General features: G+C 40.3%; 1 protein-coding gene across 5 annotated transcripts in view; it reads right to left on the bottom strand.

Annotated features, from left to right (window-relative positions):
- LOC139749776 (uncharacterized) overlaps nucleotides 1-25,837 on the bottom strand; it is a 122,337-nt gene that overhangs the window by 22,164 nt on the left and 74,336 nt on the right. For all 5 annotated transcript variants that reach the window (XM_071664019.1, XM_071664010.1, XM_071664046.1 and 2 more), the window contains 3 exons: nucleotides 23,961-24,004; nucleotides 20,577-21,731; nucleotides 5,395-5,536 (listed from right to left, as the gene is read on the bottom strand). In XM_071664019.1, coding sequence (XP_071520120.1) covers nucleotides 5,395-5,536; nucleotides 20,577-21,731; nucleotides 23,961-24,004 — 1,341 coding nt within the window. The remainder of the gene's footprint in view (nucleotides 1-5,394; nucleotides 5,537-20,576; nucleotides 21,732-23,960; nucleotides 24,005-25,837) is intronic.

Here is a 25,837-nt window from a genome sequence, read left to right as displayed (position 1 = left end):
AATGGGGCCTTTGTTGTCTTTTCCTAGCGCTACCTCGCACACATGAGGAGGGAGGGGGATGTTATTCCATGTGTGGCGAGGTGACGATGGGAATGAATAAAGGCAGACAGTATGAACTATGTACATGTGTATATATGTATATGTCTGTATGTGTATATATATGTGTACATTGAGATGTATAGGTATGTATATTTGCGTGTGTGGACGTGTATGTACATACAAGTGTATGGGGGTGGGTTGGGCCATTTCTTTCGTCTGTTTCCTTGCGCTACCTTGCAAACGTGAGAGACAGCGACAAAGCAAAATAAAAAATAAATAAATAATAATATACATATATATATTACCTGAGGATAGAGGAGAAAGAATACCATATGTATATGTCTGTGTATGTATATATGTGTATGTATATGCTGAAATGTATAGGTATGTATATGGGCATGTGTGGGCGTTTATGTATATACATGTGTATGTGGGTGGGTTGGGCCATTCTTTCATCTGTTTCCTTGCACTAACTCACTAACACGGGAGACAGCATCAAAGGATAATAACTATATACATATATGACATATATACACATGTACATATTCATACTTACCTTCATCCATTCCCAATGCTACACTGCCCCATAGGAAACAGTAACATTCACAGGAAGATTAAATCCATGGATGAATTTAGTCCTGGGTGAACCTACAAATGACGACCATACTAAAGGATTGGCCATCAAGAAAAGCAACATTATTCAACAAGGAAAATGTGGCAAACAACAAGTGCTAGCCTTCTTATTCTAGCGAAATCTTGTAAACAGTACTTGCGGGTTGTACTCACTGTCCCCATTACTTCTGACACATATATTCTCTTCTTCAGACTCCCCTTACCCATCCTCTACATGTGTGTAAACAATATCAGCACAATGTTCAGCTCTCTTAAATATACTACATTCACTACCAAACTTCTCTTATCCTGTCATTCCTTACAAAATGAAACCTCCTTACACCAAGTAATGTTCTCAGAATCTATATTTCCAACACATATAATCTCTTCTTTGGATGTTAATGTGCTGAGAGGTGCAACTGGAGGGATGTCTGATCATTATCTTGTGGAGGCTAAGGTGAAGATTTGTATGGGTTTTCAGAAAAGAAGAGTGAATGTTGGGGTGAAGAGGGTGGTGAGAGTAAGTGAGCTTGGGAAGGAGACCTGTGGGAGGAAGTACCAGGAGAGACTGAGTACAGAATGGAAAAAGGTGAGAACAATGGAAGTAAGGGGAGTGAGGGAGGAATGGGATGTATTTAGGGAATCAGTGATGGATTGCGCAAAAGATGCTTGTGGCATGAGAAGAGTGAGAGGTGGGTTGATTAGAAAGGGTAGTGAGTGGTGGGATGAAGAAGTAAGAGTATTAGTGAAAGAGAAGAGAGAGGCATTTGGACGATTTTTGCAGGGAAAAAATGCAATTGAGTGGGAGACGTATAAAAGAAAGAGACAGGAGGTCAAGAGAAAGGTGCAAGAGGTGAAAAAAAGGGCAAATGAGAGTTGGGGTGAGAGAGTATCATTAAATTTTAGGAAGAATAAAAAGATGTTCTGGAAGGAGGTAAATAAAGTGCGTAAGACAAGGGAGCAAATGGGAACTTCAGTGAAGGGCGCAAATGGGGAGGTGATAACAAGTAGTGGTGATGTGAGAAGGAGATGGAGTGAGTATTTTGAAGGTTTGTTGAATGTGTTTGATGATAGAGTGGCAGATATAGGGTGTTTTGGTCGAGGTGGTGTGCAAAGTGCGAGGGTTAGGGAAAATGATTTGGTAAACAGAGAAGAGGTAGTAAAAGCTTTGCGGAAGATGAAAGCCGGCAAGGCAGCAGGTTTGGATGGTATTGCAGTGGAATTTATTAAAAAAGGGGTGACTGTATTGTTGACTGGTTGGTAAGGTTATTTAATGTATGTATGACTCATGGTGAGGTGCCTGAGGATTGGCGTAATGCGTGCATAGTGCCATTGTACAAAGGCAAAGGGGATAAGAGTGAGTGCTCAAATTACAGAGGTATAAGTTTGTTAAGTATTCCTGGCAAATTATATGGGAGGGTATTGATTGAGAGGGTGAAGGCATGTACAGAGCATCAGATTGGGGAAGAGCAGTGTGGTTTCAGAAGTGGTAGAGGATGTGTGGATCAGGTGTTTGCTTTGAAGAATGTATGTGAGAAATACTTAGAAAAGCAAATGGATTTGTATGTAGCATTTATGGATCTGGAGAAGGCATATGATAGAGTTGATAGAGGTGCTCTGTGGAAGGTATTAAGAATATATGGTGTGGGAGGCAAGTTGTTAGAAGCAGTGAAAAGTTTTTATCGAGGATGTAAGGCATGTGTATGTGTAGGAAGAGAGGAAAGTGATTGGTTCTCAGTGAATGTAGGTTTGCGGCAGGGGTGTGTGATGTCTCCATGGTTGTTTAATTTGTTTATGGATGGGGTTGTTAGGGAGGTGAATGCAAGAGTTTTGGAAAGAGGGGCAAGTATGAAGTCTGTTGGGGATGAGAGAGCTTGGGAAGTGAGTCAGTTGTTGTTCACTGATGATACAGTGCTGGTGGCTGATTCATGTGAGAAACTGCAGAAGCTGGTGACTGAGTTTGGTAAAGTGTGTGAAAGAAGAAAGTTAAGAGTAAATGTGAATAAGAGCAAGGTTATTAGGTACAGTAGGGTTGAGGGTCAAGTCAATTGGGAGGTGAGTTTGAATGGAGAAAAACTGGAGGAAGTGAAGTGTTTTAGATATCTGGGAGTGGATCTGGCAGCGGATGGAACCATGGAAGCGGAAGTGGATCATAGGGTGGGGGAGGGGGCGAAAATTCTGGGAGCCTTGAAGAATGTGTGGAAGTCGAGAACATTATCTCGGAAAGCAAAAAAGGGTATGTTTGAAGGAATAGTGGTTCCAACAATGTTGTATGGTTGCGAGGCGTGGACTATGGATAGAGTTGTGCGCAGGAGGATGGATGTGCTGGAAATGAGATGTTTGAGGACAATGTGTGGTGTGAGGTGGTTTGATCGAGTAAGTAACGTAAGGGTAAGAGAGATGTGTGGAAATAAAAAGAGCGTGGTTGAGAGAGCAGAAGAGGGTGTTTTGAAATGGTTTGGTCACATGGAGAGAATGAGTGAGGAAAGATTGACCAAGAGGATATATGTGTCGGAGGTGGAGGGAACGAGGAGAAGAGGGAGACCAAATTGGAGGTGGAAAGATGGAGTGAAAAAGATTTTGTGTGATCGGGGCCTGAACATGCAGGAGGGTGAAAGGAGGGCAAGGAATAGAGTGAATTGGAGCGATGTGGTATACCGGGGTTGACGTGCTGTCAGTGGATTGAATCAAGGCATGTGAAGCGTCTGGGGTAAACCATGGAAAGCTGTGTAGGTATGTATATTTGCGTGTGTGGACGTATGTATATACATGTGTATGGGGGTGGGTTGGGCCATTTCTTTCGTCTGTTTCCTTGCACTACCTCACAAATGTGGGAGACAGCGACAAAGCAAAATAAAAAAAATAAAAAATAATAATCTCTTCTATACTTCTGCATTTAAGGCTCATGACTCACCCATACAACACTATCAAGCTTATCATTCAATCAAACATATCCGTCTTTACCTTCACAGAGAGTGATCTCTCTTTCCACAAACCCATGAATGCTTCGAAGGCATTTACTCCTTCACCAACCCTATGGTTCACATCAGCTCCCATATCTCCAGAGATTGCCATGTTCTGTCCCAGGTAACTACAGCACTATACTTTATCCAGGTTCTTCCCACTCAGAGTCCCACTTAAGCCAACTTATTTCAGCTTCATGCTAAATCTCATCATCTTTATTATATTAACATCAACTTAAAATCCTCACTTTACACAATCACTCAAACTCAGACACCAACTTCTACAGTTTCTCAAACAAGTCTGCCATCAGAGCTGTGTTATGGTCAAACAGCATGGGTCTCACCTCCTGGCTCCTCAACCCCCAGCATACTGTATATATGAAAAGATATGGCCCCCTTTCCAAGACCCTTGCATTTACTTTCCTTACCACCCTATCCAAAAGCAGATTAAACAGCCACGGTGACATCACTCTTAATACAAACCCATCTACACCTGGAACCACTTTCATGGGAACTCAGTACATCTGTAGCAGCCATGCTGCCCATACCTTTGACAGGTCAATCCAGTATGTGTTTTCCCTAAACTGTCAATACTTAACACTCAGTTCATTAAAAAAAATATGGTTCAGATAGGTTTTGTGCATCTAATAATATAAAAACTTCCAAGTCTTTTTTTTTTGTATCTATGATTGCCCAGCCAAGTAAATAATGTTTTTCCTTAACTAGGGACAACTGTCTTTAGTCATAAGAAAAAAGTTAGTTTTTCACATTTTGTGCACACCTTCACATAAACAAATGAGAGAGAGAGAGAGAGAGAGAGAGAGAGAGAGAGAGAGAGAGAGAGAGAGAGAGAGAGAGAGAGAGAGAGAGAGAGAGAGAGAGAGAGAGAGAGAGAGAGAGAGAGAGAGAGAGAGAGAGAGAGAGAGAGAGAGAGAGAGAGAGAGAGAGAGAGAGAGAGAGAGAGAGAGAGAGAGAGAGAGAGAGAGAGAGAGAGAGAGAGAGAGAGAGAGAGAGAGAGAGAGAGAGAGAGAGAGAGAGAGAGAGAGAGAGAGAGAGAGAGAGAGAGAGAGAGAGAGAGAGAGAGAGAGAGAGAGAGAGAGAGAGAGAGAGAGAGAGAGAGAGAGAGAGAGAGAGAGAGAGAGAGAGAGAGAGAGAGAGAGAGAGAGAGAGAGAGAGAGAGAGAGAGAGAGAGAGAGAGAGAGAGAGAGAGAGAGAGAGAGAGAGAGAGAGAGAGAGAGAGAGAGAGAGAGAGAGAGAGAGAGAGAGAGAGAGAGAGAGAGAGAGAGAGAGAGAGAGAGAGAGAGAGAGAGAGAGAGAGAGAGAGAGAGAGAGAGAGAGAGAGAGAGAGAGAGAGAGAGAGAGAGAGAGAGAGAGAGAGAGAGAGAGAGACTTATAGGGTTAAGATTAGGTTGGGGGTTGTTTAATGTTTGTCAGGTCATCACAATGTGAACATGTTTTCGTCATTGTGGTGTCCCCAGAAGTTTGGGATTCTAGGAATATATGTTGCTGATGTTAGAGACAGCAGCAAACTTTTTATTTCTGCAAGAAGGTTTGTGACTGGTTATGTATGGTATGAGTGTGGGTGGGGGAGGGCAAGATGTTTTGCAAAGAACTGGTTGCCAAGCATGCTAAAGTGGGACTGAATTGGAGGTGCACTTGTTTCATTGTGCATAGGAGACTGTTGCTTGGTAAGCTGCTACACCAATAAACAAAACACGATCATCCCATCATGATAAAGTGTAGAATTTCATATTAATAAATGTATGTAAAAACTATTAACCTTGTTCCATATCCATATATGGCATCAGTGGCTCAACCATTCCTTTCTTCTCCTTTCCCAACCCCTCTCCAGGTCTCCAGCCCATTCTCTTGAGCATTCTCAGTCCAAATGTTGGATTCAGAGCAAGTCTCCTGTAGCGTTCCTGGAATTGTTTATCAGAGAAAATTATATCAATGAATGTGTAAAGTACTAGATTTAACAATAAAACCTATGTGTACTGTGAAATGGGGTCATTCACTTTTTCAACAAGAAGCTGAATAGATTCACTAAAAACAAGGGATATAACAGTGAAACCTTCATGATGAAACAAAGAATTCAGTTATCAGATAATGTTACACAACAGTTTCTTGAAATTTGATTTGGAATATCTTAAAAATGTCAAAATTACCTTCACACATGCACATAATTCTCTTACCTTCCACTCACTCAGGCATTTGTTTACTTATGCATCCACTCTATGTCAAATACAATGACAATTTTTCTGCATAATAATGTGCATTACATAACAGGGTGGGGTACTTTGGGGTAAATGACATGTCCTGGTCTAACTGAACTTAGAAGAAATAAATCAATTGATAAGTTTAATGTTGAAAATGAACATCATCATCACTCTTATCTTAGTGGTGGTAAAACCATCTCTATCACTGCTTCCACCTAAAGGGCCAAAATTGGAACATTGGCTATACTATATCCTTGGGTCAACTTAAAGTTACAGAAACTTTATATCAAAGACTCAGCCATTTTTCTCTCCTCTGTGGTCAACTGCAAGCATAAGAGATTCTCTAAAAGTATTCTTTTAGATAAGAGTTCTCTTCTGTTTCCCATTTTTTTAGAAAGTTAAAATACAAGAAGGGGAGGATTGCTGGCCCCCTGCTCCCGTCCCCTCTAGTCGCCTTCTACGACACGTGAGGAATGCGTGGGAAGTATTCTTTCTCCCCTATCCCCAGGGATAATATACATATATATATATATATATATATATATATATATATACATACATATACACATATATACATATACATACATACATACATATATATATATATATATATATATATATATATATATATATATATATATATATATATATATGTGTCGGAGGTGGAGGGAACGAGGAGAAGAGGGAGACCAAATTGGAGGTGGAAAGATGGAGTGAAAAAGATTTTGTGTGATCGGGGCCTGAACATGCAGGAGGGTGAAAGGAGGGCAAGGAATAGAGTGAATTGGAGCGATGTGGTATACAGGGGTTGACGTGCTGTCAGTGGATTGAATCAAGGCATGTGAAGCGTCTGGGGTAAACCATGGAAAGCTGTGTAGGTATGTATATTTGCGTGTGTGGACGTGTGTATGTACATGTGTATGGGGGGGGGGGTTGGGCCATTTCTTTCGTCTGTTTCCTTGCGGTACCTCGCAAACGCGGGAGACAGCGACAAAGTATAAAAAAAAAAAAAAAAAAAAAAAAATGAAAAATGTAAGAAATAATTTAGAAAACTGAAACTTCTAGCTTGAAATGAAATGAAAAATGAATGTCACATAATGGTTCAACCTCTGGCTATGGAAAAGGGAAATGTATAATTTATTTACACAAACGTAAATAGTAGTTTTCATCAATTTAACCACTGTATCATACTGCCTGGTCCACTTCTCTTATCATGAGACTGGAATATTGGCTTATGATGTTTCTCAATTGTCTTCATTACACAAAGTACAACCATATCTCAGATACTTGAGGGTAGGTAGTTGGTCATCTGCCATAATAAAGCCTTGACAGACCCAAAGTTTATCCGGACCTAACTTTTCCAGTACATTCATGAAAAACACCTTTTTGCTTTCCAACTCTATCACTTTGAAAAATGCTCCATTTGTTCACATTTCAATGAAAGAATAAGCTTCAATGTCTAAGCTACATTCTTTTCCAATTTCACTATTTTCTTGTCAGAGCACCATGTATGAAAACTATCACTCCAGTAACGCAACTATAAACATTTACTTCCCCTTTAAAAAGTTCTGGGGAAGTCTGTCTCGATACACTGCGGGTCACTCTACCACCTGGCGAGGTTTGTGTTGCAATGGTTCTTAATTCACAAAAGTAGTAGCATCACTGGTGGGCGGAAGAACATTCTTGTAACCAAATGATATATATATATATATATATATATATATATATATATATATATATATATATATTTTTTTTTTTTTTTTTTTTTTTTTTTTTATAGTTTGTCGCTGTCTCCCGCGTTTGCGAGGTAGCGCAAGGAAACAGACGAAAGAAATGGCCCAACCCCCCCCCCCCATACACATGTACATACACACGTCCACACACGCAAATATACATACCTACACAGCTTTCCATGGTTTACCCCAGACGCTTCACATGCCTTGATTCAATCCACTGACAGCACGTCAACCCTTGTATACCACATGACTCCAATTCACTCTATTCCTTGCCCTCCTTTCACCCTCCTGCATGTTCAGGCCCCGATCACACAAAATCTTTTTCACTCCATCTTTCCACCTCCAATTTGGTCTCCCTCTTCTCCTCGTTCCCTCCACCTCCGACACATATATCCTCTTGGTCAATCTCTCCTCACTCATTCTCTCCATGTGCCCAAACCATTTCAAAACACCCTCTTCTGCTCTCTCAACCACGCTCTTTTTATTTCCACACATCTCTCTTACCCTTACGTTACTTACTCGATCAAACCACCTCACACCACACATTGTCCTCAAACATCTCATTTCCAGCACATCCATCCTCCTGCGCACATCTCTATCCACAGCCCACGCCTCGCAACCATACAACATTGCTGGAACCACTATTCCCTCAAACATACCCATTTTCGCTTTCCGAGATAATGTTCTCGACTTCCACACATTTTTCAAGGCTCCCAAAATTTTCGCCCCCTCCCCCACCCTATGATCCACTTCCGCTTCCATGGTTCCATCCGCTGACAGATCCACTCCCAGATATCTAAAACACTTCACTTCCTCCAGTTTTTCTCCATTCAAACTCACCTCCCAATTGACTTGACCCTCACCCCTACTGTACCTAATAACCTTGCTCTTATTCACATTTACTCTCAACTTTCTTCTTCCACACACTTTACCAAACTCAGTCACCAGCTTCTGCAGTTTCTCACATGAATCAGCCACCAGCGCTGTATCATCAGCGAACAACAACTGACTCACTTCCCAAGCTCTCTCATCCCCAACAGACTTCATACTTGCCCCTCTTTCCAGGACTCTTGCATTTACCTCCCTTACAACCCCATCCATAAACAAATTAAACAACCATGGAGACATCACACACCCCTGCCGCAAACCTACATTCACTGAGAACCAATCACTTTCCTCTCTTCCTACACGTACACATGCCTTACATCCTCGATAAAAACTTTTCACTGCTTCTAACAACTTGCCTCCCACACCATATATTCTTAATACCTTCCACAGAGCATCTCTATCAACTCTATCATATGCCTTCTCCAGATCCATAAATGCTACATACAAATCCATTTGCTTTTCTAAGTATTTCTCACATACATTCTTCAAAGCAAACACCTGATCCACACATCCTCTACCGCTTCTGAAACCGCACTGCTCTTCCCCAATCTGATATATATATATATATATATATATATATATATATATATATATATATATATATACCTCCTCCTCATACGATACTCCATCTGTCTCCTCCTCCACTCCATCACCCTGGTTGCAGCAGACCGTCCACAGTTCATCCTCCCCCTCAGGGATAGTCGATAAAACAGGGTACCTTTAGGCCATGGATGATTCTTACTGGGCAAGTAACAGTAACTCTTTCTGGAGCTAAAGTTAAATTAAACTGCTTCATATCTTCAAACATCATCTTACACACTGGGAAATCTCCATAGTCTGGGTTACAAAGGTTCAAAGTTTCACCATCCTCATATTTCTTGAGATCTTCTGGAAGCAACTGACTGTGAAGCTTCTTTTAAAGTTTTTCCCCAGAATTAATGCCTGGAGCTAACATTATAATGCTCTTGAACTTTTCTGGGTATTTCTTTGCTAACAAGCATGATATCCAACAACCCATGGAAGAAGCAATCACAACCTGTGGACTGTGTGACATCTTGAGGAGCATTTCTGTAGCATCCTCAAGCCAGAGTGACGTGTGACATCTTGAGGAGCATTTCTGTAGCATCCTCAAGCCAGAGTGACAACCGTGTCTCAGTTATAGGAACACCTTCACTTTCACCCAGACCTGATGGATCATACCTGACATAAGAAAAGCCATACTTTAGGCAAAATGACTGCAAAGTAGTAGCTTTAATTCCAGATTTGTTTGACATGAATCCTGGTATATATATAAGTCCTTGAGGGCATGGTCCATTTATCTTCTTATATGCTATTCTTCGAATTTTTCCAGACTTTTTGTCTTCTATTTCATGGAACAAAGTTTCTGGTTCAGTAGCAGCTACAGAAAAGCTTTTGGAGGATGCCATCAGGAGTGTACACTTAGGATTCAGGGACCTCAATCTTTGCAAAACCTTCAGCATTCAAAAGTGATGTTCCTTTTTGCTGCCTCTGACGGTCAACACTGCTTCAGTGAGTCAGTTGTTGTTCGCTGATGATACAGCACTGGTGGCTGATTCATGTGAGAAACTGCAGAAGCTGGTGACTGAGTTTGGTAAAGTGTGTGAAAGAAGAAAGTTAAGAGTAAATGTGAATAAGAGCAAGGTTATTAGGTACAGTAGGGTTGAGGGTCAAGTCAATTGGGAGGTAAGTTTGAATGGAGAAAAACTGGAGGAAGTAAAGTGTTTTAGATATCTGGGAGTGGATCTGGCAGCGGATGGAACCATGGAAGCAGAAGTGAATCATAGGGTGGGGGAGGGGGCGAAAATCCTGGAAGCCTTGAAGAATGTGTGGAAGTCGAGAACATTATCTCGGAAAGCAAAAATGGGTATGTTTGAAGGAATAGTGGTTCCAACAATGATGTATGGTTGCGAGGCGTGGGCTATGGATAGAGTTGTGCGCAGGAGGGTGGATGTGCTGGAAGTGATATGTTTGAGGACAATGTGTGGTGTGGGGTGGTTTGATCGAGTAAGTAATGTAAGGGTGAGAGAGGTGTGGAAATAAAAAGAGCGTGGTTGAGAGAGCAGAGGAGGGTGTTTTGAAATGGTTTGGGCACATGGAGAGAATGAGTGAGGAAAGATTGACCAAGAGGATATATGTGTCGGAGGTGGAGGGAACGAGGAGAAGTGGGAGACCAAATTGGAGGTGGAAAGATGGAGTGAAAAAGATTTTGTGTGATCGGGGCCTGAACATGCAGGAGGGTGAAAGGCGGGCAAGGAATAGAGTGAATTGGATCGATGTGGTATACCGGAGTTGACGTGCTGTCAGTGGATTGAATCAGGGCATGTGAAGCGTCTGGGTAAACCATGGAAAGTTGTGAGGGGCCTGGATGTGGAAAGGGAGCTGTGGTTTCGGGCATTATTGCATGACAGCTAGAGACTGAGTGTGAACGAATGGGGCCTTTGTTGTCTTTTCCTAGCGCTACCTCACACACATGAGGGGGGAGGGGGATGGTATTCCATGTGTGGCGAGGTGGCGATGGGAATGAATAAAGGCAGACAGTGTGAATTGTGTGCATGTGTATATATGTATGTGTCTGTGTGTGTATATATATGTGTACATTGAGATGTATAGGTATGTATATTTGCGTGTGTGGACGTGTATGTGTATACATGTGTATGGGGGTGGGTTGGGCCATTTCTTTCGTCTGTTTCCTTGCGCTACCTCGCAAACGCGGGAGACAGCGACAAAGCAAAATAAATATATAAATATATAAGAGTTCTCTTAAGTATTCTTTTAGAAAATTAGAGTTAAGACCTTCCATTCTTCCGCCTTTCTGTGGGAAAACACTAGCATAATCACCCATCACTATCCTCCCAGCCAGGTAGCAGAAGTCTGCTCATTTTGGCCCTACCTTTGGTCAACCAGGGGCCACCACAAAGATATCATCGACCTGGTAGATGACCATAAATCTTCTACCAAACCAGCTTTTTTTCATTCCAGTATCTTGGGGCTTCGTGAACATGATGAAGAGAGAAAATAAGAGAGAGAGAACTAACCAAAGTTCACCATCTGGCAACTCTTTATCCCTAACAAAGAACATTTGGTGGACCCATATTTTAATTACTTTATAATTTTGAAGAAAAAGGCTATTAAACCACTATTCCAGACATCTGTGGGGTACAATACTGCAGGAACCAGGCAAACATGGTTCCCTACGCCAATATAGGTAGAATAAATCTAACCAGGATAAGCATGTTTCTTTAAATACTGAGGTAGTCTTTTCTAATACACCAAAAGGTAAATGAAACAGTGAAGGATGAATCTGATTTTGATTCTAAGGGTTTTTCATGGGAAACTGATGATGCCAAGCAGGCCATGGGGTACCAAACAGATGAAAACTCACATTTCATGGATAACATGGGAGTGAACAAGCCTCAACAAATATACCACCAGCAAGACAAGGTAAAAAAGCTGGAGGACATTGCTAATGAACATGGAGAAAAAATCATGGAAGCATTAAAGGGGGATCAGGAGGACAAATTAAAAGAAGCTGGAGGTCTGTGCTAGAAACAATAACAAATGCCAGACAGATAGAAGCAGACAAGTCCTGTGGGAAAACAAAAAATTTATAAAAAAATGGGGGGATGCACTCAGTTTGGGTACACAACTATAAAAGGATAGACAAAAACAAAGACAGAATTTCAGATTGGAAGATGACTACCCTGCAGAAGCAGCTGAAATAAAATGAAGACCACAAGCCAAGAAATCTTCAAGCAGATAGGCAATATGAAATATTGTGAAGGGCCATTGAAGAGACAGTGGATGCAGTCACAAATGGAACAATTATGGAAGTGTGTGTGATGCTAGATGAAAGAGATAAATAAGAAAATGTAGTTAAAGAGAGCTGTGCTGCAATGAAATACAAATTTTGAATAAAGTAAGAGATAAAGAGGACATTGTGAAACTGCAGGATATAAAAGAAGAGCCACTATGCCAATAAAGGAAGCTGTACTGAGGGAAGTAACCAGGTGTATGTCCGTAATGAGCTTTGGGCTGGAAAACAATCATCTGCTAAACACAGAGGAAAGAGTAGTCAGAGAAGGACAGAAGGTCTAGAAATTACATCTGCCTATGAATTTAAGAGAAGCAGGAAAAATGAAATAAATTAGGAGAATGGGGAAATACAAACTAAACACCAGGAGAAGGCAACATTTTATTTGGAGATATGTAACCATGAGGTATTCAAACAGGAAAATAAACTTACCAGAAAGGAGTAAAAAAAAAAGAAAAGAAAAAAAAGGAATGTTTCAGAGAGAGAGAGAGAGAGAGAGAGAGAGAGAGAGAGAGAGAGAGAGAAATATCTATGACGACATTTAGCCACAATGGTAGGTCTTGTGGAAAGTGCTGACCGCATGTCTTGCTTGATGAATAATACCTAAATTACATAATTGTTCTTGGTTCATCTGGGACTGACTTCATGTCAAGTTTTGTTTTAAAAGTTCCTGTAGCTCTTCCATGCATGTTACTTATTCATCCTAGAAGTAAACTGTCTAATCAATCTAACTTACTGGTTGGGCTGTTATGTAATTTTGTATGATTTATTTTGGCATATTCCATGGCATTACTGAAAACTTAACAACTGTATCTTTCCTGCTGAAAGGCTTTCAGATTTAAAAAATTTTGTTTTATAACTTCAATTTGTTGCCATGTACACAGTATCATATATATTTCTCTTCATTCTAGGCTATATAGCTGCAGTGGCATATTCCATAGCAATATTAAAGACTTAACAACTGTATCTTTCTTGCTGAAAGTTTTTCAAGTTTAACAAATTTTGTTTTATACCTTCAATTTGTTGTCATGTACATAGTATTATATATATATTTCTCTTCTTTCTAGGATATATAGTTGCAGTGGCTTGTTCCATGGCATTCTTGAAAACTTCAAAACTGCATCTTTCCTGCTGAAAGGCTCTCAGGTATAAAAAGTTTGTTTTATAGCTTCCATTTGTTGCCATGTACATTATCACTAGTCTGTATAGTTACAGTCCTTTCAGCCTTTTGTGGTAGCCCATTTGCTCTATCCCCCTCAATCTTATTTGTGAAATGCTTCTATCTTCTCTCTAATATGTTATTTCTACCTGTTGTATGGTGACTATGCTGCACAACATAAAATTTTTATTTATTTTCATTTATTATACTTAACCACCGTTTCCTGCATTAGTGAGGTAGCACAAGGAAACAGACAAGGAATGGCCCAACCCACACACATACACATGTATATACATAAACACCCACACACACACATATACATACATATACATTTCAACGTATATTATACTAAATCGCCGTCTCCCGCATTAGCGAGGTAGCGCAAGGAAAGACGAAAGAATGGCCCAACCCATCCACATTTTTTTTTTTTTTTTTTGCTTTGTCGGTCTCCCGCGTTTGCGAGGTAGCGCAAGGAAACAGACGAAAGAAATGGCTCAACCCACCCCCATACACATATATATACATACACGTCCACACACGCAAATATACATACCTACACAGCTTTCCATGGTTTACCCCAGACGCTTCACATGCCCTGATTCAATCCACTGACAGCACGTCAACCCCGATATACCACATCGATCCAATTTACTCTATTCCTTGCCCTCCTTTCACCCTCCTGCATGTTCAGGCCCCGATCACACAAAATCTTTTTCACTCCATCTTTCCACCTCCAATTTGGTCTCCCACTTCTCCTCGTTCCCTCTACCTCCGACACATATATCCTCTTGGTCAATCTTTCCTCACTCATTCTCTCCATGTGCCCAAACCATTTCAAAACACCCTCTTCTGCTCTCTCAACCATGCTCTTTTTATTTCCAAACATCTCTCTTACCCTTACGTTACTTACTCGATCAAACCACCTCATACCACACACTGTCCTCAAACATCTCATTTCCAGCACATCCACCCTCCTGCGCACAAGTGAATCATCTCCCCCCCCAAATCCTCTACCACTTCTGAAACCTCACTGCTCTTCCTCAATCTGATGCTCTGTACATGCCTTCACCCTCTCAATCAATACCCACCCATATAATTTCCCAGGAGTACTCAACAAACTTATACCTCTGTAATTTGAGCACTCCCTTTTATCCCCTTTGCCTTTGTACAATGACACTATGCAAGCATTCCGCCAGTCCCCAGGCACCTCACCATGAGTCATACATACATTATATAAGTTTACCAACCAGTCAACAACACAGTCATCCCCTTTTTTAATAAATTTCACTACAGTACCATCCAAACCCACTGCCTTGCCGGCTTTCATCTTCAACAAAGCTTTTACTACCTCTTCTCTGTTTACCAAATCATTTTCCTTTGCACATCACCTCGACCAAAACACCCTATATCTGCCACTCTATCATCAAACACATTCAACAAACCTTCAAAATACCCACTCCATCTCCTTCTCACATCACCACCACTTCTTATCACCTCCCCACTTCCCCCTTCACTGAAGTTCCCATTTGTTCCCTTGTCTTACGCACTTTATTTACCTCCTTCCAAAACATCTTTTTATTCTTCCTAAAATTTAATGATGCTCTCTCAGAACCCCAACCCTCATTTGCCCTCTTTTTCACCTCTTGCACCTTTCTCTTGACCTCCAGCCTCTTTCTTTTATACATCTCCCACTCATTTGCATTATTTCCCTGCAAAAATCGTCCAAATGCCTCTCTCTTCTCTTTCACTGACACTCTTACTTCTTCATCCCACCACTCACTACCCTTTCTAATTTGCCCACCTCCCACACTTCTCATGCCACAAGCATCTTTTGCACAAGCCATCACTGCTTCCCTAAATACATCCAATTCCTCCCCCATCTCCCCTTACGTCCTTTGTTCTCACCTTTTTCCATTCTGTACTCAGTCTCTCCTGTTACTTCCTTACACAAGTCTCCTTCCCAAGCGCACTTACTATCACCATTCTTTCCACCCCAGCACTCTCTCTCTTCTTTTCTGAACCTCTACAAATCTTCACCTCCGTATCCACAAGATAATGATCACACATCCCTCCAGTCGCACCTCTCAGAACATTAACATCCAAAAGTCTCTCTTTTGCGTGCCTATCAATCAACACGTAATCCAATAATGCTCTCTGGCCATCTCTCCTACTTACATATGTATACTTATGTATATCTCTCATTTTAAACCAGGTATTCCCAATCACCAGTCCTTTTTTAGCACATAAATCTACAAGCTCTTCACCATTTCCATTTACAACACTGAACACCTCATGTACACCAATTATTCCCTTAACTGTCTCATTACTCAACTTTGCATTCAAATCACCCATCACTATAACCCAGTCTCGTGCATCAAAACTACTAACACACTCACTCAGATGCTCCCAAAACACTTGCCTCTCATGATCTTTCTTCTCATGCCCAGGTGCATATGCACCAATAATCACCCATCTCTCTCCATCAACTTTTAGTTTTATCCATATCAATCTCGAGTTTACTTTCTTACACACTATCACATACTCCCACAACTGTTTCAGGAGTAGTGCTACTCCTTCCCTTGCTCTTGTCGTCTCACTATCCCCTGACTTTACTCCCAAGACATTCCCAAACCATTCTTCCCCTTTACCCTTGAGCTTCGTTTCACTCAGAGCCAAAACATCCAGGTTCCTTTCCTCAAACATACTACCTATCTCTCCTTTTTTCTCATCTTGGTTACATCCACACACATTTAGACTCCCCAATCTGAGCCTTCGAGGAGGATGAGCACTCCCCGCGTGACTCCTTCTTCTGTTTCCCCTTTTATAAGGTTAAAATACAAAGAGGGGAGGATTTCCAGCCCCCCGCTCCGGTCCCCTTTAGTCGCCTTCTACGACACGTGAGGAATGTGTGGGAAGTATTCTTTCTCCCCCATCCCCAGGGATAATAATAATATTTTATTTATTTATTATATTGTTTGTCGCTGTCTCCCGTGTTTGCGAGGTAACGCAAGGAAACAGACGAAAGAAATGGCACAACCCACCCCCATACACATGTATATACATACACGTCCACACAAGCAAATATACATACCTATACGTCTCAATGTACACATATAGACACATACATATATACCCATGCACACAATTCACACTGTCTGCCTTTATTCATTTCCATCGCCACCCATGGAATACCATCCCCCTCCCCCCTCATGTGTGCGAGGTAGCGCTAGGAAAAGACAACAAAGGCCCCATTCGTTCACACTCAGTCTCTAGCTGTCGTACAATAATGCCAGAAACCACAGCTCCCTTTCCACATCCAGGCCCCACACAACTTTCCATGGTTTACCCCAGACGCTTCACATGCCCTGATTCAATCCACTGACAGCACGTCAACCCCAGTATACCACATCGATCCAATTCACTCTATTCCTTGCCCGCCTTTCACCCTCCTGCATGTTCAGGCCCCGATCACACAAAATCTTTTTCACTCCATCTTTCCACCTCCAATTGGGTCTCCCACTTCTCCTCGTTCCCTCCACCTCCGACACATATATCCTCTTGGTCAATCTTTCCTCACTCATTCTCTCCATGTGCCCAAACCATTTCAAAACACCCTCTTCTGCTCTCTCAACCACGCTCTTTTTATTTCCAAACATCTCTCTTACCCTTACATTACTTACTCGATCAAACCACCTCACACCACACATTTTCCTCAAACATCTCATTTCCATCAAATCCACCCTCCTGCGCACAACTCTATCCATAGCCCACGCCTCGCAACCATACAACACTGTTGGAACCACTATTCCTTCAAACATACCCATTTTTGCTTTCTGAGATAATGTTCTCGACTTCCACACATTCTTCAAGGCTCCCAGGATTTTCGCCCCCTCCCCCACCCTATGATTCACTTCCGCTTCCATGGTTCCGCTGCCAGATCCACTCCCAGATATCTAAAACACTTTACTACCTCCAGTTTTTCTCTGTTCAAACTTACCTCCCAATTGACTTGACCCTCAACCCTACTGTACCTAATAACCTTGCTCTTATTCACATTTACTCTAAACTTTCTTCTTTCACACACTTTACCAAACTCAGTCACCAGCTTCTGCAGTTTCTCACATGAATCAGCCACCTGCGCAGTATCATCAGCGAACAACAGATGACTCACTTCCCAAGCTCTCTCATCCCCAACAGACTTCATACTTGCCCCTCTTTCCAAAACTCTTGCATTCACCTCCCTAACAACCCCATCCATAAACAAATTAAACAACCATGGAGACATCACACACCCCTGCCGCAAACCTACATTCACTGAGAACCAATCACTTTCCTCTCTTCCTACACATACACATGCCTTACATCCTCGATAAAAACTTTTCACTGCTTCTAACAACTTGCCTCCCACACCATATATTCTTAATACCTTCCACAGAGCATCTCTATCAACTCTATCATATGCCTTCTCCAGATCCATAAATGCTACATACAAATCCATTTGCTTTTCTAAGTATTTCTCACATACATTCTTCAAAGCAAACATAATAATAATAATAATAATAATAATAATAATAATACTGTTTTTTTTTCGGTTTGTCGCTTTCTTCCGCGTTTGCGAGGTAGCGCAAGGAAACAGACGAAAGAAATGGCCCAACCCACCCCCATACACATGTATATACATACGTCCACACACGCAAATATACATACCTACACAGCTTTCCATGGTTTACCCCAGACGCTTCACATGCCCTGATTCAATCCACTGACAGCACGTCAACCCCGGTATACCACATCGATCCAATTCACTCTATTCCTTGCCCTCCTTTCACCCTCCTGCATGTTCGGGCCCCGATCACACAAAATCTTTTTCACTTTTTCACTCCATCTTTCCACCTCCAATTTGGTCTCCCACTTCTCGTTCGCTCCACCTCCGACACATATATCCTCTTGGTCAATCTTTCCTCACTCATTCTCTCCATGTGCCCAAACCATTTCAAAACACCCTCTTCTGCTCTCTCAACCACGCTCTTTTTATTTCCACACATCTCTCTTACCCTTACGTTACTTACTCGATCAAACCACCTCACACCACACATTGTCCTCAAACATCTCATTTCCAGCACATCCATCCTCCTGCGCACAACTCTATCCATAGCCCACGCCTTGCAACCATACAACATTGTTGGAACCACGATTCCTTCAAACATACCCATTTTTGCTTTCCAAGATAATGTTCTCGACTTCCACACATTCTTCAAGGCTCCCAGGATTTTCGCCCCCTCCCCCACCCTATGATCCACTTCCGCTTCCATGGTTCCATCCACTGCCAGATCCACTCCCATGTATCTAAAACACTTTACTTCCTCCAGTTTTTCTCCAATCAAACTTACCTCCCAATTGACTTGACCCTCAACCCTACTGTACCTAATTACCTTGCTCTTATTCACATTTACTCTTAACTTTCTTCTTTCGTACACTTTACCAAACTCAGTCACCAGCTTCTGCAGTTTCTCACATGAATCAGCCACCAGCGCTGTATCATCAGCGAACAACAACTGACTCACTTCCCAAGCTCTCTCATCCCCAACAGACTTCATACTTGCCCCTCTTTCCAAAACTCTTGCATTCACCTCCATAACAACCCCATCCATAAACAAATTAAATAATAATGATGATAATAATAATAATAATAACAATAATAATAATGTTATGTATATGTGCATATGAGGGTGTTTATGTGTATATATGTGTATATGAGTGGATAGGCTATTCTTCTTCCTTTTCCTGGCTCTACTTCACTGACCCGGGAAACAGCGATTAAGTATAATAAATAAATAAAATAATTTATCATGTATGTTCGCCATTTCCCGGGTAAGCGAGGTAGCATTAAGAATAGATGATTGAGCCTTTGAGGGAATATCCTCACTTGGCCCCCTTCTCTGTTTCTTCTTTTGGAAAATAAAAAAAATGCTAGGAACAGATGAGGACAGGCTGCATTCACACAAATCCATTCTAGCTGTCATTGGCAATGAACCAAAGAACAGTCCCCTATCCACAACCAGGCCCTACAGACCTCTTCATGGTGTCTTCCGGCCACTTCACATGCTCTGGTTTAGTTTAACCTGCGCATGCCTTACACCTTGCTGCATGTTCAGGCCCTTTTCTTTTCCAGTACATCCTTTCATCTCCAATTTGGTCTGTTAATCTTCCATACATGCTAATCTTCCTTTAATTACAGGTCACTGGAGCATAAATGACCCTAAATTTTCAAAGGTATGAATCTTGATTTGAAACATATATGTAAATCAGACTCAAACCTGTACACAGTTGTTACTGCCATTCCATTCATCATCAAAACAAATGAGACTTTGCATGAACTGTGAATGAAATTCAATAACTTAGCATAAATATGACTGGACTATTTTATTTTGCACATGTTTTAGGACTGTGTTAGATTTCCAAATATTCTTTCACAGCTGTATATCTACTTTTAATTTAATCACACATGCCTTTAACAAAAAATATTAAAAATTCTGGTAAATTTTGCAAACAAACACAAGTAAGTTCTCCACATAGCTGACAGCAGACAACAGGAATATACGAGTGTCTGATAATTCCATTCAGGGAAGTTCCTCCACCACTCCAATTGTAATTGACAGTTTCCTTCTTCACAGCATTGCTGCCAATTAAGGAGAACAGTATACCAATAAATTATGGCACCTACGAGAATATACCAAAATCTTCATCCTCTGCTTTCAAATGCAAAGCATGGCAATGAAACTTTTCTTCTGAATGAAGATGCTAGTGAACAAAAAGACTGATGGACATAGTACATCAATATGCCTCATAATGAGCTGCTAGAGGTATAAAAAGTGTTGCATCAAAAGGACTGGCAATTAAAATCATAGGGCAAAGTGTGGGGCTAAGTGTGCCTTGTCTGAATGTATGTACGTATTTTCCTATAAAAGTGTTTGACAATTCACCTTTCTAAAGTATGTTAGCTCATGTGAAAATGCTTATAATAATATCACACAGTTATGGATTTTTGACCGTGATAGTTTCTGCAACAAGCCTGCTTCTCATGTAAGTGTTACATCAGCAAAGACAACAAAGCAGAGGGTTACCTACCTTTCTGATCCACTCTTTATAGCCTGGTGACTGCTGAATTGAAGACAATGCCTTAAAGCCAGGTAGGTCTTTATATTGACTCAGTGAATTGCTGCTTGGTTCCCAGGGGTCCACCTCTGAATGCATGTAAGGATCTGGCAACAAACTATTCTGACCCCATGTCTCCATGTATTGATCTGGCATTCGACTGTTTCTTGCCCAAGTTTCCATCTGTCGACTCTCTGTAATGTGGCCTGTCAAATGATTATTCGGTGTCCAGGTTTCCATTTGTCTTCTCTCTGTAAACTGACCTGTTATCCGACTATTTGATGCCCAGGCTTCTTGTTGATTATCTGTGTAATGACCTGTTGCCCGATTATTCTGGGTCCAATTTTGACTTGTCCCACGATTATTCTGTGTCCATGGTTGCATCTGAGAATTTTCCCTGTAATAACCTGTATCTTGATTATTCTCTGACCAAGTTTCCATTCCCCAATTAGCCTGTGTAGATGTTTGCATCCTTGAACTATCCTGGTACTGACTTGTTGCCCTGTTATTCTGAGACCAGGTCTGTGATGACTGTGGACTCTCTGTCCCCCAATTGTCATATGTCAAAGACTGCATCTGTGCATTATCCCTGTAATTATTTGTTCCTCGATTATTCTGTGACCAAGTATCCATCTGAGAACTGTCCTTGTACTGGTTTGTTGTCTGATCACTTTGTGCCCAATTATCTTGGTCTGTTGCCCAATTATTCTGTGGATTTTCCTTGTACTGATCCATCCTTTGATTACTCTGTGTCCAGGACTGTGTCTGCTGACCCTTTGTTTGCTGATCTGTTCCTTGATTATTTTGTGTCAGGGTATTCTCTTGCTGACTGTCCTTAAATTGGCCTGTTTCCTGATTATTCTGTGACCAATTATTCATTTGTGAACCCTCATTGTACTGATCTGGTACTCGATTATCCTGTGTCCATGACTGCAAACCATCCTTGTACTGACCCATCATTCGATAATTCTGTGGCCAGGTCTGCAGCAGTGAACTGTCCCTGTAGTAATCTGCTGGCTGACTGCTTTGTGGCCAGGTCGGTGCTAAATTGCTTTGTGGCCAGGTCGATCCAAGAGCTCCAGTGGACCGATTTCCCCAGGATTCCGGGACAGGCTGCTTGAGCTGCATCTGTGGTCAAACAAGGAATGAGCAAATATCAGAAACTAGAGAAAATCTAACTCTCCAGCTAATCTTTATATCAAACTTCACATTACTTTGCATATAAAGATTTAATGCACTGATCTCCATCGTCTATGCTAACATTAAAGTTTTTAGTAACGACTGAAATAAACAAATTCAGCATATGTAAACGCATGCTGCTAATAAAACACCACTTTCAAGATGTTTACTGACTTTGTCACTTTACTTGTAAAGATTTTTCTTTTTTATAGGGGGCCCACATCAATCTTTTATCAAAAATTTTACCCAAAACCTTTAACTATTCTTCATATGGAAATGTATAGCTTCTGCATGAAACATATACCGAATATTTTGTTCAAGAAAAATTAAAACTAGATTTATCTGCCCAAATAGCTATCTTATCAACAATAGTTTCAAGCATCTAAGCAGAAAATTTAAATCGCAAGGTTTTTAAAACAGACACATCATTAACAAAGAGGGTAATTCAACACCCCCTAACAAAGTGTTTACATTGCTATTAGTGGTAGCACTGATAGAGATAACACTTGACATGCTACCCCAAGGAACACCTTCTTCAAGTGAGAATTCTCTTAAACATTCATTACCAACCCTCATCTTTAGTCTTCTTTCAAAAGCTGTTGAATATAACTTAGTAACCTACTGTAAAAGCCCATTTTGTGGAATTTCCTTACAATATCATATCACCAAGTAATATCATAGGCTTTCTCTAAATCAAAATACCATACTATTGTATGACACTGATAAGCATATCCTTTCTAAATATCACTTCGTTTTTCATATCAGGGGGCCTGTGCTAGCAAACTGAAGACATCAGGAAAAAAGTGCTGGATGTCAAAGAATCTCAGCAAGGAAGATACACATCTGTTAACTCTTTGTCATAACTGGTAATATACTAAAAAAGACAAAACTGATATATATGAGTCTGGAAATAAAAGATGAAAAGATTAAATCTAATCTCCAGAAAAATAAGAAATGGGCATGGAACAACCACAGAAATATCTTAAAGAAAACTTTATGTATGGCTGGGGTTAGCCCTACATGAAAGTAAAATTATCAATAAATGGATGTGTGAGAAGGCAAAGAGAGAGAACATTATTCATCAAATGAGACACATAATGAGTGTTAAGCACCAGTCGTACATTCTTTACAAAATTTTGACATAGGTGCTTGTGAGTAGGTAAAATGTCATTCCTTCAAATCAACCTGCCTCACACCACATATATCATTAGGCATTTCATCTCTAACACATCTTTTTTTTCAAGGGCTAGATACATCCATACAGGGCTACCATATCTTCAAGCATACCCATCTTTACCTTAACAGACACTAACATCTCTTTCCACACTCTTTTTATTGCATCCAGAATCTTAGCCCCTCTCCCACTTCAGCTGCCTTGGTTCCATCTCCTGTCTTGTCCACTCACAGGTTCCTAATCTCATCCCCCTGTTGCAACTCAATACCTTATTTTTCACATTTATTCTTAACACTCTAATTTCACACTCTCTCCCAAACTGTCACTAGAGAATAAATGTATAATTACCTGTCCATGCAACACATCGAAGAAATTCTACACTTATGAGTCCCCATCTCTTACACTTTCTTTACCATGACAGAACCTTTTAAAAATCTTTTATAGAGTTAATTAATTCTGTCCCATCACTCAGCCAACTTCACTCATCTGTCACTCTACTACCACAGAAGCACCTCTACACATCTTGTCTAATTTGCTTCTCGCTTAGTTTCATGCTTTGACCTCTCATTATTCTTCTTTTACTTGCTAAATTGAAAAAAAATATATGCATTAATTCATGAAATGGTACATTTTTGTTTTTTAGAAAAATCATAATCATATCTACACTAATCCTTCCTTCTTCCAGTTTGCATAAATTCGAAGTCATCAACTTCTCATAAATAGCTCATTTATTTCATGTAAAATCACTGCTGTCCTCCAGTGGAACTTTTTTATCAGACTAACCTGAACAATCAATCTAACAGAGAAGGTCTAATGTAGAGCAATAAAGGTGATATATGAGTTAAAAGGAGAGATTAGCAACTATGAATCTAATGATGGTTAAAGAGAGAAGTATGACATGACATGTTTACAACTTTGAAGTATATAAATGAAACTGACAATATGTAAGTTTTCTTAGTCACAGAAAGGTGAAAAAGTTGATGTGATTCATGGTTGTACCTTACCCTAAGCTGATCAAGTTGATTTTTCCTTGTCTCAAGGTCTTTCTCTGTAAAAGAAATGACAACACATTAATGACCAGGAAACAGTATTCCTATAAGAAGAAATCTTATGCAAATATTGTACACAAGCACTAAAACAGGAAATAAATTTCAGACACATGAAGGCTACTGGATAGCTTACTCTAGCATTTTCTCACAAGGATCCTGGAAGAGTACATCCATTATTCAACTACAGTTAACCTGCATGTTCAAGAGGTTACTTATTTTCATAATAAAAATGTATATCTGGAAATGTGGATACTGTTTAACCCAGTGGTTCTTTTTGGCCTTGCTTCCCCCCTCAACAGAGCCCTGGATACCATGCCGCCCTATACCCTTTCAAGTCTTATTGAATAATAATCAGTAATTCTTATACCAGTACACTTCAATGGATTTTTATACCAATAAACTTATTGCTTATATGAGTTTGAGTTTTTGGATGAATAAAAAAAGTTTTAGTGCTTCAAGATTTTAGTTTTATTATCTTTATGCACCTAGTTTCAATGAAACTTATATTACCTGGAGACAGTAACTACAACTAAATAAAAAGTCATCATTTCCATTGCAGTAATTAAGAGAAATCAGAACTTATTCATTCCAATGAAACCAAAAATTTTCTTATTTTTAAGACAGACAGTGGGTGCACTAGTACAAGGGTAATGATTCTTATGCATATTCTGCTTATATATTTGATAATCCTGATGCGCTTAAATGAAAAGTCATTGGAAAACAGAAGAAAGTAAGTACAATCAAGCCAAACTTTTGCCACCAGTACTGCTTAAATCAGCATGTTACAAATGAAACAGCAAATTATGTATGTTGACTTTGGTAGCTAGGAAGTGCTCATCAATGAGATGGGTGGTGCTGATTCTTCTGACTGGCTAGTGTAGTATTATTTGGTGTTGTCTGGTTGCTCAGGGAACATCGGAGATCACCCTCCACATCTAGCTTGTTTCTTTGCTTTGTTTTTATATTAACCAATGCTGAAAAACCTACTTCACAAAGGTAAACAGATAAAACTGGACAATGACTTTTAGGATTGACAGGCTTATTTTCTGGTAAACTGAAAAATACTTCACCCAAAACTTCTCTAGACCAAGACAAGTAAAATGATCCTTTGCTACAGAATTAAATTTCAGTTTAGGAAATCCTTACATAGCTTCAGGAATATCCTCAACTTCCACAGAAAAGGGGTTCCTGGCAAGATTAAATTCAAAACTGCTGTTGTTAATGTTAGAAAAATTGTGATGAAATTCATTATCCAGTCTTTCAAGGTGATCCTCAATTTCTGTTTTTAGCTTGTCACTGAAAAATTTTTTCTTTCAAAACTTCATCCAGATGAGGAAGGGATGCTGTGTTCTGTATGCAACACCTCCCCAGTTGCAACTTCCCAATGAATGTTTTAATTGTATCACAGTGGCCAACCATAGTTGTGTCTCATCCTTGTAGCTTCAGGTTCAAGTCATTTAAGACTTGAAAGATATCTGCTAGGTAAGCCAGGAAAAAGTTAACTTCATCAAAATTAAAAGTGGAGGTACTGTTTTCCCTCAGTTTCCAGGAACATCTTTACTTTTTAAAGTTCATACAAGCAGCCCAACATACTGCCCTTTGAGAGCCTGCATATGTTTGTGTGAAAAAACAAAGTCTTATTCTCTGTTCCTAAATCATGACAAAGCTGTGCAAACAGTCGTGTATTGAGGGCATTGTCCTTTATGTAATTTACGATCTTGATCATGATGTCCAAATGTTCCTGGAGTTTTTGCTGCCAAAGCTTGGCAATGTAGAAAGCAGTGTGTAGAAATTGCAGAGACACTCTCCTCTTTCACCTTGCTAATAAAACC

Source organism: Panulirus ornatus, chromosome 1 (genome assembly GCF_036320965.1).
Source record: "Panulirus ornatus isolate Po-2019 chromosome 1, ASM3632096v1, whole genome shotgun sequence".
NCBI lineage: Eukaryota > Metazoa > Arthropoda > Malacostraca > Decapoda > Palinuridae > Panulirus > Panulirus ornatus.
Note: the sequence above shows the minus strand (reverse complement) of the source record. Positions and strands in the feature narration are given on the sequence as shown.